At 41.5% G+C, this 17951-nt stretch overlaps 1 protein-coding gene across 1 annotated transcript; it reads right to left on the bottom strand.

The window, feature by feature from the left end:
• Positions 1–342: 342 nt before the first annotated feature.
• Positions 343–4680, bottom strand: LOC134060475 (uncharacterized). Its single transcript, XM_062517203.1, has 5 exons — positions 4430–4680; positions 3646–3714; positions 3098–3283; positions 2697–2837; positions 343–671 (listed from the first exon to the last, which is right to left on the bottom strand). Exons 1-5 carry the CDS (start codon positions 4614–4616, stop codon positions 343–345), a joined length of 912 nt encoding a protein of 303 aa, XP_062373187.1. The 5' UTR covers positions 4617–4680.
• Between the last annotated feature and the right edge of the window lie 13271 nt (positions 4681–17951).

Genomic DNA, 17951 nt, shown 5'->3' with positions numbered 1-17951 from the left:
ATTTTTGTCCATGACATCAAAGGTTTGAATCCCAGCTATAGTGTGTTGTTTCATTTCATTGTTTCCATTCATACAGCATGTGTTGTGTGGATAATGATTAGATGGACATGCATTAGACATAAAATGGTGATTTTTCAGCGATATCCATTATTTTCTTTCACTTGTAACCACTTTGTGAAAATATGACTATAAAATATGGGTGGAGGCAAAGCAGAACACTCTTAAGAAGTAGGCAGGGCCTTGTTGAATATTCACTGATTGTATGCAAATATCACCAGTGTTAGGAAAATCTTCCCAATATTATAATACAAGAACCACAACAAGTAGTATAGTTTTCAGCAACTACTCTGGCGCCAAGAGGAGAGAGTGCACAGAGAGGAATTCTCCCCTCTCCAAAACATTGTCACCCGCAGCCGCTTCTGGCCTAAATGTTGGATTGGGCAGTTCCACCATTGGAAATGCCTCCACCGGAGGTGGCGGTGGGGGCCAATTCGGAGTTTCATCATAATCCTCATCATCATCGCCATACAGGTACATTCCTGCACGTCTCGATGATAATTTTGGTTTTAGTTTGCGACGGACGGTTTTATCTGTACCCACACCTCCACTCATGTCTTTCGACCACTCCAGACCTCCACTTTCTTTTGACCGCATGCTGTGTTTTGGCAGCACTGCAGGTGGGGGAGGTGTTTTTAATGCTTCAGAGTAGGATTTTGGTGACACTGCTTGGAGAGACGGGTGCAGATTTTCACGTGTGTGACTTTCCTGAGTGGGGGAAGAGAGGCTACAGTGCCTCCTCCAGAGCGGAGGAAGGCGGGGGTGCCGTTGGTGCTGCAGCCTGTCGTAGTTGTGGGTTATAGGGATGAGGTGCGATGCATGGCATATTGTCTTCTTCTTTAACATATGCTACAGTACAATTTTTCCGTTCTTTTATCTTATTTTCGCGCTTCTTTGCCTCTTCCAATCACAATTTAGCCGCATCAATCTCGTGTAGATGGTGCGTTTTTAATGCGCTTTTCTTTTTAGAGTGGTGCTGTAGTATGTCACGCAGCAATTTCTAACAGCCAGGAACTGTTAATTTGCCTTCAAATGCGAATTTATCTTTCCATCGTTTTAGCCAATTTTCAGTTCCTGGATGGATGATGATGAATAGCTATGAATTTAGCATCGCCTTTCAAAAGTTGTTCTTTATCTTGAGTATTCCCCATTTTGCACAAATAAGAGGTTGTTCTGTGTCGTCCTCTTAGAGCAAACAACAATCCTGGGAAGCAAGCTTCTAGGCTCTGTTGTTCGTTTTAACTCACAGAAAATCCCTTCACACACACTTCCCAGTTTTTTTTTTTTTTTTTTTTTTATAGTTTTCTGTCTTTTATCAACATAGGTGGATTCTAACCCCTATTTGATTTAAGGCGGGCCCTATGCCCCCTTTTTTAGATAAACTAAGGCGGTCCTGGACCCCTTTTGACCTCAGGCGGGACTCGATCCCCCTGGAAAGTTTATCTTTTAACAGCTGTATAAGAGAACAGCAACTTAATGCGATCTTTCCCTTTTAGAAATGGTGTTGCAATTTTATACTCACTCTATTTTGGTTCTGCTCTGTTGTTCGGATGCCGTCAATCCAGTCAAGGGGCTGGTCGCCGTCGGCTGGCCAGCACAGAATTCACCGTACGGGGCTTTTCCACGGTCCCGGACCGCGGGCTGTGCACAGTCTTCAACTTTCGACGAACAGTCCCAAAAACTTGGATGTATTGGCCACCGGCTTCGAAGGACCAAGGAATGTTAGGAAAATCTTCCCAATATTATAATACAAGAACCACAACAAGTAGTATAGTTTTCAGCAACTACTCGCTAGCTACGCTAGCGGCGGTCATAATAATTTGTTGGTTTAACAGCATAATTGAAATGCTACCATCATAGTGACACAGAGTAGATAAATACAGGAGTATCACAGATGACAATACACTGGGCAATACAGCCCAGAGAATAAAGGCTCAGGAAACCATTGTCAGTGTTTTTTTTTTTTAAAGATGATTTTTTTGGGCTTTTTATGCCTTTAATTCGACAGGACAGTAGAGAGTATGACAGGAAACGAGCAGGAGAGAGAGTAGGGGTGGGATCCGGAAAGGACCACGGGGCGGGAATCGAACCCGGGTCGCCGGCGTGCGGTGCAGGTGCCCCAGCCAGTCGTGCCACGGCTGGGGCCCATTGTCAGTGTTTTGACTTAATTAGCTAATTAGAGCTCTTCTCAGGTCAACAATACAGTTTACAGCTCATGGAAATCAAAAATCCAATATCTCAAAATATTACAACATAGTAATCACCAATATTATAGTAATCAAGATTAAAACAAAAAGAGGATTGGCATATTTTACTTTAGTGTAATGAATCTATATGACATCAAAGTTTAGCTTTTTGAAATAAATTATAAAAAAAGAGAGCTTTCTTTTTTTTAGATGAATTATTTCTCAGCTTTGGACCATCCCTGTAAAATCAACCTGATCTTCCTTTTCAAGTTGATCCCTGGTGAGAAACAATATAATAAAAATGTACATTAAAAAAAGTATTTTTTTTTATTCTTTACCACATGCACATTACACAATATACAGGCACTGACAAAATCAGTAGATGAAAACTTGCCTATATATTGTCCCGTATCCATTTCATCATTGTGTCGAATGCTATGCTGTTCCGACTACAGTGCAGAAATCCCTTGTCCTCATCAAAAAGGAGGTCCACCAGTAGAATGTCACTTCTTCTGAGAAACTTTTTGCTGTCAGGAACCACATAATCTGGTCTAAAGGTGTGGTGTACCACTACCAGAATGGCAGGGTGGGAGCCTGACAAAAAAAAAAAAACTTGTCTCTGTAATCAATTTGCTCCTGATTGCTAAACACAACAATAAACAATACCTCCCTTTCCCCATTTTTTGTGCTTGACCAAATACCAGTTATTTAGAATAAACTCAGTGATAACTTTAGTTATTAAGTTGTTATTGAAGTTATGTCACAAACATTGAACATTTTAGGTAGCCTAATTAAGCACTAAAGTGTCAGGAACAGAGGCCATCAGCACAACACAGCGCATTTCTGGGAGTTACCAGGAATCATTTTCTGAATTGTCTCAACGTCTATGGCAAGACGAGATACAATTGGACAGACAGCCAGGATGAAGTCACATTCCTCAGGTGACTCTTCTTCTTTCATATGCCTTTCTTTCAGCCACGTGCTGATGAGCTGAACCATATTCTGTGCCTTTCCAGGAGCCACAGTGTAAAACGTCCACACTAAGCCAAGCGATAGAGAAAAGCAGAACAAAGTCAAATAAGTTAGACTTTTGCCATTCTTGTCAATAAACATGCTTGCATTTCAGTCTGTCAGTCTGTCTGTATAATCTTAGAAATATGCAGTTTAATAATGCAAATAAGTTCCTTTCCTTCTAATCCAAATCCCTTTTTGTGAAACACCATTGATGAGGACTTCCCACAATGCTACCGCTATGAAGTCACTGCCACTATTACTACTATTACTACTACTTACTACATCAACTGTTGGCAACTCCCCAGCTTTCGTTTGTTATTCCCCAAATCTCAAGAACACATATTATATCATATGTCACATATTATATGACTAATTAATGAGTACCTACCTCTAGAGAGAGCAGATAGCTTGCTTTCTGGTAATGCTCCTGTCAGTTGAATCTTACTGTGAACACTATCTGTGGAAAAAGTAACATGAATATGCTGTAAACTAGGCTATTTAAGGCTATCCTATCTTAACCCAAAAAGCAAAAATGAATTCACAGGTATCGGACCACTGGCGGCTTTTGCATGATGTGCTACTTCTGATCTGCCGTTGGACCATCATTGTGTTTCGTTTGACTTCTCTTGAATATTAATTAAATAGAATGAAATGCTAGTAAAATTACAGAGCCCCCGTAGGACCATGGTGTGAATGATCTTTTTTGAGGTGGGAGTTTATAGAGACCCTTTTGTGTTCAAAAAGTCAAAATTCCCATAAATTCCCACCTCCTATAAAGATAATTCCCACCATGGTCCTTTGGTGGTCCGTATAAAATCAATGAGGAAATGAAGAGTTTGATTCCAAAACGCTATATATCCATTTTTAAAAACTTAAAAAAGTCATGTTATTTAATTGTGTTTCAGGTAATATCAATAAAAATGCAGTTGTTTTGTTTTGATTGAGTAAAGATAAATCAACTAAACATAAACCAATACAGTGTAATTACTTGCAAAACAAAATGTAAAAAAAAATATTTATGAAAATCCATTAAAATGGTGGATATAGCGTTTTGGAACCAAACTCTTCAAATATAAATGTATAAAAGCATTAGAATCACAAGTGGCAGGACTGTGGGGAGTCAAAATGGCACATCAAGTGGGCCACGGCCACTGGCAAATGTTGTTTCTCACCTGTGAAGAAAGAAGCTTCAATAGGCTTGCTTTGCTCTCCATGAAGCACTGTGGATATTCTAAGAAAATATTCAGTTCCTGGAGTCAAGCCTGTGATGTCTGTGGTGTATGACTCTGTAGAGATGGCTTCTGGATCATCGTCTTCAGTCCCATAATAGATGAGAAATCGGTATGGTCTTTGCCTCATTTTGTTTGCCAGACTCCAGCTAACGTTAGCAGATGTAACAGTCACTGAATCCACCAATAACTTTTCAGGTGCTGGGACACCTGGGAACATTTGTTGTCAAATTGATACAAGTTAAATAACAATAACAACAATATTATCAAAAGTAATTCAGTGGTATTTACCTCATTTTAAACATGTGTGGCCTATTAAAGCAGAACTATGCAAGAATGTTTTGCTTAATTTGCCAGCTACTCAGCTTAGAAGTCATTGGAATGGTTATTTGACTTATTTCGGGTTCAATGACGGCGGTCACACTTCCCTCTATTATGGATGACACATACATTCACGACAATGAACCAAATTTGGTGGGCATGTGTGTTATTGCTACCGCTAGTCAGAAACAGAGCTCTGACCTATGTGGCTTAGGGACTCTATAGCGCCACCCTGTAGAATAGCCACGTGTTGCTTTGTTAGATTCCAAAATGTCATGGGTCGCAGACCACAGGTGCGAGGGCCCGCCATCGTCGCTTGCCCCTGTATTTGGAATGCTTATTTGACTTATTTTGGGTTGAATGATGGCTGTTACGCTTCCCCCTAGCGCCTCTGAGCGGAAAAACCATGCATGCAAGTTTTGTGCATCGGGTCAGTGGCACTTCCGGTACTTCGTAACAGAAAGTCTCCAGCCTAGCAATCATGCTCATGAAAAGGCAGACTGACTGATTGAGGAGTTTTGTAAAATACACATGCTAAAAGCTGTAGGGGAAACTCTGCAGAGAAATCTACAAGCATAAAACGAGCGAAAATGAAAAGCGAAAGCGAAATCGCCGATCCTGCCTAGTTTCCCTTTAAGAGCAGCAGCAAGGTCTTTTGGTTAAAAACTATAGCAATGTAACTACTGAAAAAAGTAGTGCACTGATAAAGGCCAATCATGTCTTTTGGTGGCTGAGTCGGTGATGAGCCGCGGACTTTTTTTTTTGCAGTGCCCGCCCCAGCCACAGAATAGCAGTGCATATAGCAAGCTAATTTGAATTAGCTCATTTAGACTATTAACCCTTTACATGACCATATATGAAATGCTGCAACATTGTTGCACACTGTACCATATCTATAGTGTCATAAATCTACGGTGTCATGGGTCAAAAACACCCACAGAACACTAAAAAAAAGTTTGCATAAGAATATACTAAACACCTTTTAAATAGGCTAAGCATTTTCATAAACATCAACTTAACCATACCTGTTAATATAGTTTTAGACACATATGAACTGCACCGTCTTCTGTCAGCACTCAGGTAGTCAACTTTAAATGTATACTCCTCTGCTGCTGCAAGATCCTTAAAGGGATAATCCGGAGTGAAATGCACTTTAGATCAATTTTTCGGACTATTGGGAGTACATACGTTGAGTTGACACCAAAATCATGTCATTCGGATGTATTTTGAGAAAGTTCGCGCTCACCGTTTTTAGCCAAAACTCGTTAGCCTGGAAGTGACCGGGGCGTGTCCTTTCGCCGCTACAAAACGCTATTTTTATACCTCTTCTACTGTTCCAAACAACACTACACTTACGTGGTAGTGAGTAGAGGTTCCCTAAAGCCAAACCGAAGTATCAGCACGTCTTTATGTGGTCGGATAGAGAGTCCAGAATGAATTTAATCGAGTCCGTACCTTTCCGGAAATGTTAGTAAAGTGTTGTGAAAACGTTGCTAGCTGCAACAGCGACATTTCCGGAAAGGTACTGACTCGATTAAATTCATTCTGGACTCTCTATCCGACCACATAAAGACGTGCTGATACTTCGGTTTGGCTTTAGGGACCCTCTACTCACTACCACGTAAGTGTAGTGTTGTTTGGAACAGTAGAAGAGGTATAAATATAGCGTTTTGTAGCGGCGAAATGACATGCCCGAGTCACCTCCAGGCTAACGAGTTTTGGCTAAAAACGGTGAGCTCGAACTTTCTCAAAATACATCCGAATGACATGATTTTGGTGTCAACTCAACGTATGTACTCCCAATAGTCCGAAAATTTGATCTAAAGTGCATTTCACTCCGGATTATCCCTTTAATGGTTACTTTTAGAGCTTGCACCTCATGGTATTCCTGGGTATTACTTTTACTTGTCCAGGTGATTCTGAATGTTGTATCCTCAGTCAGTTCTTCATTGTGTTTCCAGGTTACACAAACACAGTCTGGTTTCACTAAAGATAACTCAAGTGTATGAGGAGAAGGCAAATCTAGAAATATCAATATTAAAAGTTAACATTGTTGGTTAAGATATTAATTAAGCAGTTAATAAGGTATACAGGTGTTTGTTCTTTGTAGGTTTCGAAATGTAATTTCACATTACCTTCAGAAATGGATGGTTCCAATGGATTTAACTGATAATCCTGCACAAGGCACATAATGTCATTATGAAAGTAGAACTTAAAATAAAGGCACATCTTCAATTTTACACTTATTTTCATATCGCATAACAAAAAGGTGATAAATACTTTTACAATGCCTTGGGAAAAAGACTGTACGTGTTTGAACATGTTGGCATGAACTTTATGGGGTGGCATGGGAGGACTAGCTGACTCATCGACGTTTGGGGAAATATTGTGACATTAAAATTTTTCAGTGATTTAAAGCAATCCAATGCAGTTTTTGGTTTGCTACTGGACTCCCCCTATAGTTGCAGAGTATTTGTTCACAATGATCATGGCTTGCACCTGAAGTCCTACATCCATGGCTCCTTATAGCATGCAGCTTTGCAATTTTGTAATCAGGACTAATCTTTTCTTTCAAAAATGTAGCTTAAAAAATATGTTGATGCTCCTCTAATAATAATGACTTTCATTAGCACAATGCATGGCCTATATTGTTTTTATGTCTCAGAATTTAGGATAGGCTATTTGGGAAAAAAATCCCCTCCTTTGTTTTTAAAAATAATTTTGTGCACACTGATGCTATAAATACATGAACAGCTAGGGAAGGGTGTCGCAAACCCAACGAGCAAACAGGCCAATCAGAGATGTCAAACAAACGAAGGAACAACATGTCACGCAAACACACTGTTTTCCCTTGTTGAAAGTGAAACCAGAGATCTGTTTCGACCTCACTCTGACCGTCACTACGGTCTAAAAAGGAATGATCACCTTCGTTCTGCCTATCACCGAGACCATATGTCAAAATAGTCATGTCCATGACCTCCAGAAGCAGAACGACTTGCGTTAATAAATAGCAGAGAATGCTCCCGGGTCAGTCTCTTTTCTCCTTCTCGCCTCAGAGACTTGTTTGTGAGTATTGAAGAGACTCCGAAAGGTAAGATTCCACTACTTAACGTAATTCGCTACCTACGTGGTACGGGTGCATATATATATTGCCCCCGAGGATTGGAGTAGTGTGTTTCTCTGTCAACTAAGCTAGCTCTTTTTGTTTAGCTTAGATTGCTGTTTTGAGCGCTAGTTTCCGGGCTATTTTGTGTTGTTTAAATACTGTGCCTAGACGCCTGTTCGCAGCCGTGGGCTTTGTGCGAGCCCACTAGGTGCGTGCGCGCACTGGTGTGGGCCGCCGTGCGGTCTTCTGTGCTTTGTTGTCGTTGCAGCCGAACTTTTTCGTAAGTCTGCCTGTTGTCTTTTGTGTGTTACTGCGTTGTGCAGCCGGATTTTGTGTTGGCCTGTCAGTTTGCTGCAGGCCGCCTAGCGCAAGTTTATTGTTTATTCTTACACGGTAAGTGATTACGTTATTGTGATATTGTGTGGTACTCTAGCCTGCTTGTGCAGTGGGGAGTTTATTATTTATTGTAGCACGGTAAGTACGTTGCTGTAATATTTTCTGTTACTCTAGCCTGCTTGTGCAGTGAGGAGTTTATTATTTATTGTAGCACGGTAAGTAATCACGTTGCTGTGACATTTTCTGTTACTATAGCCTGCTTGTGCAGTGGTTTATTGTTTGAGTGTACCTGGACTTATTTCTGGGGTGTTCTCTGTTGTTGTGTAGCCTGTTTTTTAGCTTTATTTGTGCTTAGTAATACTGTGTGCTTATTGTTTGATCGCTGCAGTGCTCCTCTGTGTCGCCTCCCTGCCATGCCCTATACCCCTGTTCGCAGCTGGTGGGGCTAGTGTGCGCCTGCTAGGTGCATTCGTGCGCTGGTGCGGGCCACCTCTCTGGTTCTGTGGCACCCTAGACCGCTGTTCGCAGCTGGTGGGGCTAGTGTGCGCCTGCTAGGTGCATTCGTGCGCTGGTGCGGGCCACCGGAATACCCTGGTGGACTGATTGAGGAGGGCTCCAGTCATCGACACCGCCTAGGCTTTTTGGGCCTGCGATGGCGTCACACTGCTGCAGGATCTGCAGCGCCTCCATGAGTGCCAGCGATGGGCACAGGGAGTGCCCCATGTGTCTTGGGGCCGCACATGTCCTAGAGGACGTTGACCACCCCTGCAGCGCCGCCTGCGACCTCTCCAGGGGTGAGAGACAACGCCGGGCCGCCCTGATATGCGGCCACGTGCATGAGGGCCGACAGGAGAGGCGACGTTCCCCTGTCCAGCCACTCCCTTTCAGCGGGCATGGCCGTAAGCACACTCACAAGCGGGACCGACGGCGTGGGTCCCCCCACAGGCCGTCCCAGGGAGCTGCACCCACTCCAGCTAAGCGTCCGGCTGAGCGACCGGCTGAGCGTCCGGCTGAGCATCCTGCTGAGCGTCTGGCGACAGCTGCAGCGACCGAGGGTGGTAGCGCGGAGTCGCTCCAGATCCTCTCTGCTCTCCAGGCTCTGGCACAGAAGATGAAAGGGTGCCCCCTGGCCAGGAGGGCACCCTCTCAACCAGGCCTGGGTGACAGCTCCGTGGGCGCGGGAGAGGTCCCCGTCAGCTCCCTGATGGCGCGGGTGCTGAGCGCTGCCAACATCCTGGGCCTTGAGGCGCCCACACCTGCTCCGGCTCCCATGGGAGGTATCTGGGAGGGCATCCCTTGTGCTACCCCACCACCCCCCGTGCCGGGGCCACCTGACTACACGGCAATGCTGTGGTCATCATGGGGTAAGTTGACGCAGCGCCCGCAGTTCAATGCAGGCTGCCGCCAGTTAGCAACAGCCACGTACCCCGTGGAGACTGGACTCGGGGACATGCCACCGGTCGAGCCGTCAATGGCCGCGTTGACGTCTCTGGGCCTCACTGGGGTGTCGCCCAATCCACGCTGCCCCCGTAAAGAATGCGCGAAGACGGACCGTCTGGCCACTCGTACGTTTAATGCAGCAGCACGAGCGGCCCGGATGGGCAACGCTCTGGCCATTACGCTGGCGTCGCTTCGCAAGACGCTGAGTCGAGACGACCAGGACGCCAGGGCCCTGCTGGATGCAGCTCTGTCATCCCACGCCCAGCTGACCCGTGATGTGGGAGACGCCATGGGTTCCGCGGTGTTGTGCCGCAGGCAGGTTTGGCTGGCACAGACCTCCCTGCCGGAGCCCATCAAGCAGGAGCTGCTGAACCTCCCAGTTGCCCACTGTGTGCTCTCTCCGTTAGTGACGACTGCCTTAGGTTCCAGGCAGGAGGTGCTAGCGTGTCACTTTGGCCGAATCCAGCTTTCCTGGCGAAGGTTCTTAACCCGCAGTCCATTAACCAGGTTCTGGAGGTGACTCAATTCCAGCCTTCTTCCACCTCACAGGCAGAGCAAGACAAGTTGCTGACCCTGTGCCCAGTCAGGGCCTTGAGGGCCTATCTGGCCCGTACGCAGTCCTTGCGGAAGGCGCACTCTCAGCTTTTCATCTGTTACGGTGCAGCAAGGCAGGGGCTTCCACTCTCCAAGCAGAGACTCGCGCATTGGCTGGTGGAGGTTATTTCCCATGCTTACAGGGCGCAGGGAATACCGGTTCCTTCTGGTATGAGGGCTCACTCTACCAGGAGTATGGCTACGTCTTGGGCTGCCCTTAGGGGTGTAGCAGCAGACGATATCTGTGCAGCGGCCTCATGGTCGACGCCATGCACTTTTACCCGTTTTTACAGGGTGGATGTCACTCGCCCGCCTCCAGTCGGCGATGCCGCCCTCATGTCCGTGACCGAGCGAGGTTTTAATAATTGATTCTGGGTTCCTCGCGACCCTTTTGGTATGTGTCATCCCTTTTTAGACCGTAGTGACGGTCAGAGTGAGGTCGAAACAGATCGTAGGTTACGAATGTAACTATGGATCTGTGAGACCGAGGGATGACCGTCACTATCCTTGTCGCTCGGACCATTCTGAGGCGTTCAGGGATAGGAGACTGACCCGGGAGCAATCTCTGCTATTTATTAACGCAAGTCGTTCTGCTTCCGGAGGTCATGGACATGACTATTTTGACATATGGTCTCGGTGATAGGCAGAACGAAGGTGATCATTCCTTTTTAGACCGTAGTGACGGTCATCCCTCGGTCTCACAGATCCATAGTTACATTCGTAACCTACGTTTTCCCACATATCCACTTTGCCCTAAGTTTTCAGAAATTTCGTGTGATAATCAGTGAAAAAACCTCTGTTTCCGTGTGAATGAAAGGTCAAACTGCATGGGAATAATATGAATTTGTAGGCACAGCGTTTCTGTTGCAAACAAAACAGCCTAAGCATGCTCAGATCATGATGATAATCAGAGATTACGTTGTAGGGAAGCACATTTTTTATTATATATATCATGTATATTATTCTATTATGTACAGAGTAGACTTCCCAGACAAATGCTCAGTCTTATAAGATTGAGCTTGGTCTGGTCATAGCCAGGCTAGTGAACCACCTCTGTTTTTACAAAATTGAGAGAATAGGCGTGACCAATTGAAAGTGCATCTGGGTATGAGTGCTTCTTCCCCTACATGTAGGTCGGCAATCACAAAATGAATTCAATCAGGATGATTGCACCAGGCTGTTTTACTGTCACTTAAGATGCTTATATTTATGCCATAGTGGCAAGAAAGAGTGCTAATAATATGGATGGTGAAGTGCACATTTTCAAGCCAGATGCATTAGACTGCAGAAATGGATGGCTGGTAAGAGCCCAAGCAGCAAGTGGGTTTCTTTACCTGTTTCAACTTGTGAGAAGCTTTGCCATCTACATCAGCGTGTCCTGTGTATTTGGGGGGTTGATCCGGTCTCCTTGGTGCCTGCCTCTTTGGATGGACTGGGGCAGGACTGGTTTGATGAGACTCAGATGATTTGTCTTGGGCCATGCAGCCAGCAGCATTGTTGCTGAAAATCCATGAAATAAATTGATCAATCACAATGTATCAATGTGTGAAATAATCACAGCATGGTCCAAGTAAATTTCAGGGGGGAAAAGCAATAATAGAAAAAAGACAGATTTGAATATGTTTCTGACAACAAATAAAAAGTATGCATAGCATGAACTAAATGTTTTAAACAATCTCTTCCCTCATTTAGGATAAATCTCATCTAAAACATTTCAAACTGATCTTATCCTATCTAATCCATCAAGATCATTTGAAAATATACAGCAACCTCTCATTAAGATTCAGCAAACAGAAAGACAATTCAACTGTTTAAATATAAACCATGTAAATACCTTGAACTTTGTGTATGTTCCTTTGTAAAATGATTGTGTTCCATCTTTAAAACTCACTGTTCATGGAGGTCACACTTGGAATAGACCATGAAGATTGTCCTGCATTGTAAATTCTATTTTCAACCAAATGTTCCTGATATCAGGCATTTCAATCACTTTCTTAGAATACAACAATAATTAGATATTGAAGACAAGCAACTCCACATTCAAAGACCACAACATATAATTGTCTGAAATATGTGGAATGAATACCTTGTGTTTTGGGGAACTTCCTTAAAAGAAAAAAATGTCTCGATCATCGAACAGTCACTTATCATAGAACTGACCCTTGCTACCATAGTATTTTATTATGCTGCCGGAAAGTGGCATGTAATATTTTCAGGGGTGTAGCACACTGCATTGTATTTACAGCAAGGAAGTAGTAGTGATATCACATACTGTATCACACATAAGTGGTATGCTGAAAAGTGGTATGCTGTCCAACAGGGAGTTCCTATACATGTTGTGCACTTGTTAACTGCTTTTTGTTCGCTAATGTTAATCGAGAGGCATTCTAGGTGACAATATCATGAAGCTGGTTAGGAATATGCCAATAATGTGCAAAGCAGTCATAAATGCAAATGATGAGTGTGCAACACATTCGTTTTAGAAGGCAGCCTCAGAAAGGAGAGAGAGAGAGAGGAGAACACTTTGGCAGGGAATGTTGATGTCTTGAACAATATGGGTGTTCTAGATAACGTTCTAAATGCTCGACATGTAGAGGAACTCCTTCAGAATTGTTGGAAAACATTTTCAGTGTCTAACTAGGTGTTTGAGTGAATGTCAAGAGTCTGAAATGCTGTTATCACAGCAAAAACACACAATATTCTTGGCATGTTAACCCTCCCTTGGGGTCAATTTGACCCCAAACAATGTTTAACATCATAAAATATATGGTTAACTTTTTTTCAGGACTTTTCCTCATTTGAAGGGTACAACAGAGTAATAACATTTGCACAATAATATGTTTCCAATGTCCTGCACACATATTTTGTACATTGGTGTTCCTTGAAACAAGGTAAATGAATAATTGACACATTATGGATAGTATTATTGTAATAGTATTGTTATTATCATTACTTACTTATACAAGTACATACTGTATTACATAAACGTTATTTTGGCAGGACTGTAGAAGTCAAAAAAAGTGAAGCAACAGCAAGCCTTTGAGCTGCTGACACTGGATGGGCAATATTGGGGGCGGGGGTATTATAATTGTATGCATGGTACGGTATGTAAGGTAAAGTAAAAAGTATTGTAATGTAAGAAATGTACAGTATGTGTTTAAATCTTGTGCTTTGTGTACATTCAAGACATTCAAGACAGTTTACATTTTGGACTAAACTACCAGGGTAGTTTTTCCCAAATGTATTTACCTTTGCTCCAAAATAGCTGTCACTGGTGACACTGACAATATGAATGCTTTTTAGTGTTATCCAATCTCAATTCTATTGATGACTGATGTCTGGAAGTACCAGGAAAGAAGTGGTGGAGAGCTCGGAAATGATACAAAGTGCATCGACCTATGTCGTGACTGCTGATTATAAGATGACATGTGGTAAATAGCAGATCAGAGGCGTAAAACTATTATCAGAAGCAAAGTGCAACACCTCAGTGACAACCACAATTGTCCCACAACTTTCAATGCAACTGTCATGTCTCCTATTCACACATATTGAAATGACTATAGTGGAGTACACTGCAATGACTTCTTATCAAAAATATAACCAAGTGTTATTAATCTGATATCAATCCATATCAAGTCATTTTAAAACATCCAATCAATCATGAAAACGTTGAGCAAATGTAAAACTCTTTCATATGAGAGTTGTTTTTATATGCATCCTTTTTAAGTGCCTTGGTTCTCTCTTGTTTTTCTATATCTGGAATCCCTGCACCGAAGAGCACCAAAAAGGATTTACACCTTGCAGCACTCCAAACAGACCTGTTTTTCTGACTAGTCTTTCAAATAAGTCTCTTATTTTAAGTCAAAAAGATATTTTTCTAGTGCTAGGTGAGTCTCTTCATACTAAAAACAATACAGATACATTTTTAAACACACTGTAAGCCCCAACAGGTTCAATGAACTCAAAATATTTGATGAAACTGATTACCTCAAATTATTTAGCTACGTTAACATATTCTTTAAGTAATTTCTACTTAAAATTAGACTTTTCTAAAGCTCAAAATCTTTAAGGACAAGGATCCAATTAAAAAGAATAATGTGAGAAATATATGTTTTAAGTAATTACTACATTAGCCAGACAAGCTCTTTAGACTCCAAATCTTTGAGAAAATGAACAACATTAAAACAAATAACTTCAACAAACGAACATTTTAAGTAATTACTACTCAAAACTCTAAGCTGTATTCACACTCATTTTTTTTGAGGACATTGATGAACTGAAACATAATAATTTGACAATCAAAAATTTTAAGTAATCACTACTTAAATCTTGGATAAGTTCAATGAACCTGATCATTTTTAAATCATTGTTAAATCTAGCAAATTTGACACTAAGGATGGAATTGATTTTTTTAAGTTAACGCTCCTAATAATATATTAATGTTATCAACACGACTCATTCAATTTCTCAGACCTAAACATTATAAATTCAGCCTCTTATATTTTTAAGTTGACTTAACTCTATTGAAACACATTTTATTGACTGTTTATATTTACTTTTTTCCTCAAACACAAACATATTTTGTTTGTATGATCCAACTGAAAATATTGAAAAGACCATTTCACTGCACATTCCATTTATTTAAGAATTCCATTTGAATTCTAACAGAACAACCTCCCCAGCAATGGGGTTAATACAAAAAAATCAAAGAAATAACAACCATTTCGTCAACAAAGGTACAAATACTCAAATAACAAAAATAATAAGGCCAACATAAATAATAAAAAAAAACAAAAAAAAAACTTCACTTCATTGCTTGCTTGAGTATTAAAATGCTGGCACTACCAACAATGAGATTTGGAAAACAGACTGCATACTCATCCATCATCAGCAATTCATTTTTAAGGCTAAGTAGTCTAGGAGGTAACGACTTCAGGTCATCCAAACCTATTATAATTTTTGAATGAAATTAAATGCGTAAGACAATTGCTTTGGATAATCGACATGAAGTGCATAAATTAAGGCAAACAGTAAAATTAACACATCTGTCAACTCTGTTATATCACACTCAACAATAGCTCCCTGAAGAACTATAGAATGGATAGCATGACCAAACTTCACAAGGGAGTCCGTATCACTTGAGACAGTGAGAATAGGTACAGCTGCATCCGAGAGGTCAGGCAGGTCAATTTCTTCTACCTGAAGAACATGACAGTAATTAGTTAATGAGTAGAGTAGTCAGTGAAAAACACTACATACATTACAAACACTATACATACTGTATATGTGTATTTCATATAATATGAAATACCAGTGAATGAAAAGTCCCAAATTAAATGTAGTATGATTTAATTGCTATTCTGGTGGCTAGGAAGATGGTTTTGGTTGTTGTCTTTTGGTTGCAATGTAGTATCAGAGAGGGTTAAATAGAAATAGAGATATACAGAGAAGATAAATTAAGAAAAAAGGAAAGAGTGAATCAAAAACTTACATTCCAGGTCGTCCTGCAGGAAGATTAGAAGGGCCTGCAGAATAATTGTTCGTCTGCTGTTGACATCAGCATCGTCCTATCAAGACAGAGAGAGGGATTGTGAGGTAATGGGAAGACAAATCAGCAGAATAGTAATCCTGTGCATATATTAAATAATACTATAGTACAAGCGACATGTAAACACAAGACACAATCTCCTGCTCAGTTTTTCTATGAAATCGTGAGAGATGAATTTTCAGTGCATTGTTAGACTGGAAGGTCCAAATCGAGGGCTGAGAACCAAAGGGGCGTAGGTGACATTTTGGTCAAAATTGAGTTATATATATCACCTGAAAGCTGAGAGCTCTTTCTAGCTGACAAAATTATAGAAGTAAAATATTTGTAAATATAAAGTTATTAAACAAAAACCAAAGGTCTTTAACTGTGAACATATAGAAGCAGTTAGATTTGTTTGGGCTCTCCTATTAAGTTGGTGAAATGTCACTTATGCCCCTTTGGTTCTCAGCCCTTTAAATGCATGAGTGGTGTATGCATGGTCATGGGCTGACCCTTGAAAACTGACTGCGATTTAATCAATAATGGCAAAATACTGTAACTGAGCTTCTTGGAAAAGGCGTCACATAACCACATAGCCAACCCATTTTGATATATAAAATCTAAAGTCTAAGGTGTTATCCCTTCCTTGATACAAAAATATCACTCAACTCTAGCCTTTGTGTATCCCTATGGAGAGATGCAAAGGGATACGGTTAGACTAGGCTATTCTCATTGGTGGATAAATGCTTACAAAATATTACTATAATAATACAGGCTACACAGTGGCTACATTGTGACACTAGTAAATTGAAGACCAGTAAATTATCACTTACCATGGCATGATGGTGGTTCCTTGCACAGAACTGAAAATGAATGTCACAGCGCCATCTGGTCCTGCAGGAGAAATTAAATTATTATGATGACTATTATTTCACTTCAGCACGAAAGCCAGTCAGACAATCTCTTCATATCCCTCTATAGGCATGCCTATCAGAGTCAGACGTTGACATTGACCATGCTTAGGCTATTGTCAGTAAGTTCAGAGCTAGGCCTACAATTTGACTTCCTATCTGTGTTAACAAAACTGTGGAATTGACGTTAAGACAGATGTTACCGCTGCAGGGTTACTCTTCAACTAGGCCATGGTAGGCTACTCTTTGACCTGGACATTTTAAGAAAATGTAACATTTTCAATAAAAATACTTTTGCATGGTTTAATTATCTACCCTAATAGTGGCAGTGATGATTTTACCTAAATAATGTATTTTCCAATTTATTCCAAAAGCCTGTTATTTCCATCACAGAACAAAACATGTTTTTTTGGGGGTTTTTTTAACATATGGTTCCAAATGTATTATTTGAATAGGCTAAATATTACACAGATATGTTTTAATTTTCCAAAAATGCATGTTGTATTATTTTCATATGATTAACTTAAAATGTGTAGTGATGGAAATGACAGATATGGCAGAAAGTGTGGTGGAGATGACATGGTCTAATGTACAATAATGGCATTAACAGGGGACACGAGGATAATGAAAGGCTTGAAACTTAATTGTAATCGCTCTCGAGAACGCCCTCTCTGCGTAGCCTAGATAATTTCATTTTAGTGCGATATAACTTCTCTGAATTTAGGCCTACTACAACGTCATCACCCAATGCATTTTTTATTATAGGCCTACAGCGAACTTAAACTGTTATATTTTACTGTCCATGCGTGAATCACGGGGTGCCTCTCATTTGGTATTTACATCCTCCCTTCCTTCCTCGGTCCTCGTCCTCACCGATCTAGATAAGGAATGATGGGGCGTCAACTATGGGGTAGTCTATCCAGTGTTAGATCAGTGGGAACGAGCCTAGAGGACCGAGCATCGAGGATCGAGGAGAGTTTGAGAGCCACCCATAGAAAGCGCGAGTGGAGTGGCCACTTCAATGAGGCCCAGTATAGCAACTAATGCGAACCATGTAGCCCATGGCAGCTAGTCCACCAATAAATTGTTTAAAAGCGCGTGGACTGTGTGTAATGTGTTTGATTACCAAGCGTCATGTATGAAACATTGCTGCAGAAACAGTTGATAGACTGGTGGGCTAGTGCTAAACCAAACAACTTTGACAAGATTTGGGAAAGACTTGTCAAAGAT

This window comes from Sardina pilchardus, chromosome 16 (genome assembly GCF_963854185.1).
Source record: "Sardina pilchardus chromosome 16, fSarPil1.1, whole genome shotgun sequence".
Lineage (NCBI taxonomy): Eukaryota > Metazoa > Chordata > Actinopteri > Clupeiformes > Clupeidae > Sardina > Sardina pilchardus.
The sequence above is the reverse complement of the archived record's forward strand: the minus strand, read 5'-3'. Positions and strand labels throughout refer to the sequence as shown.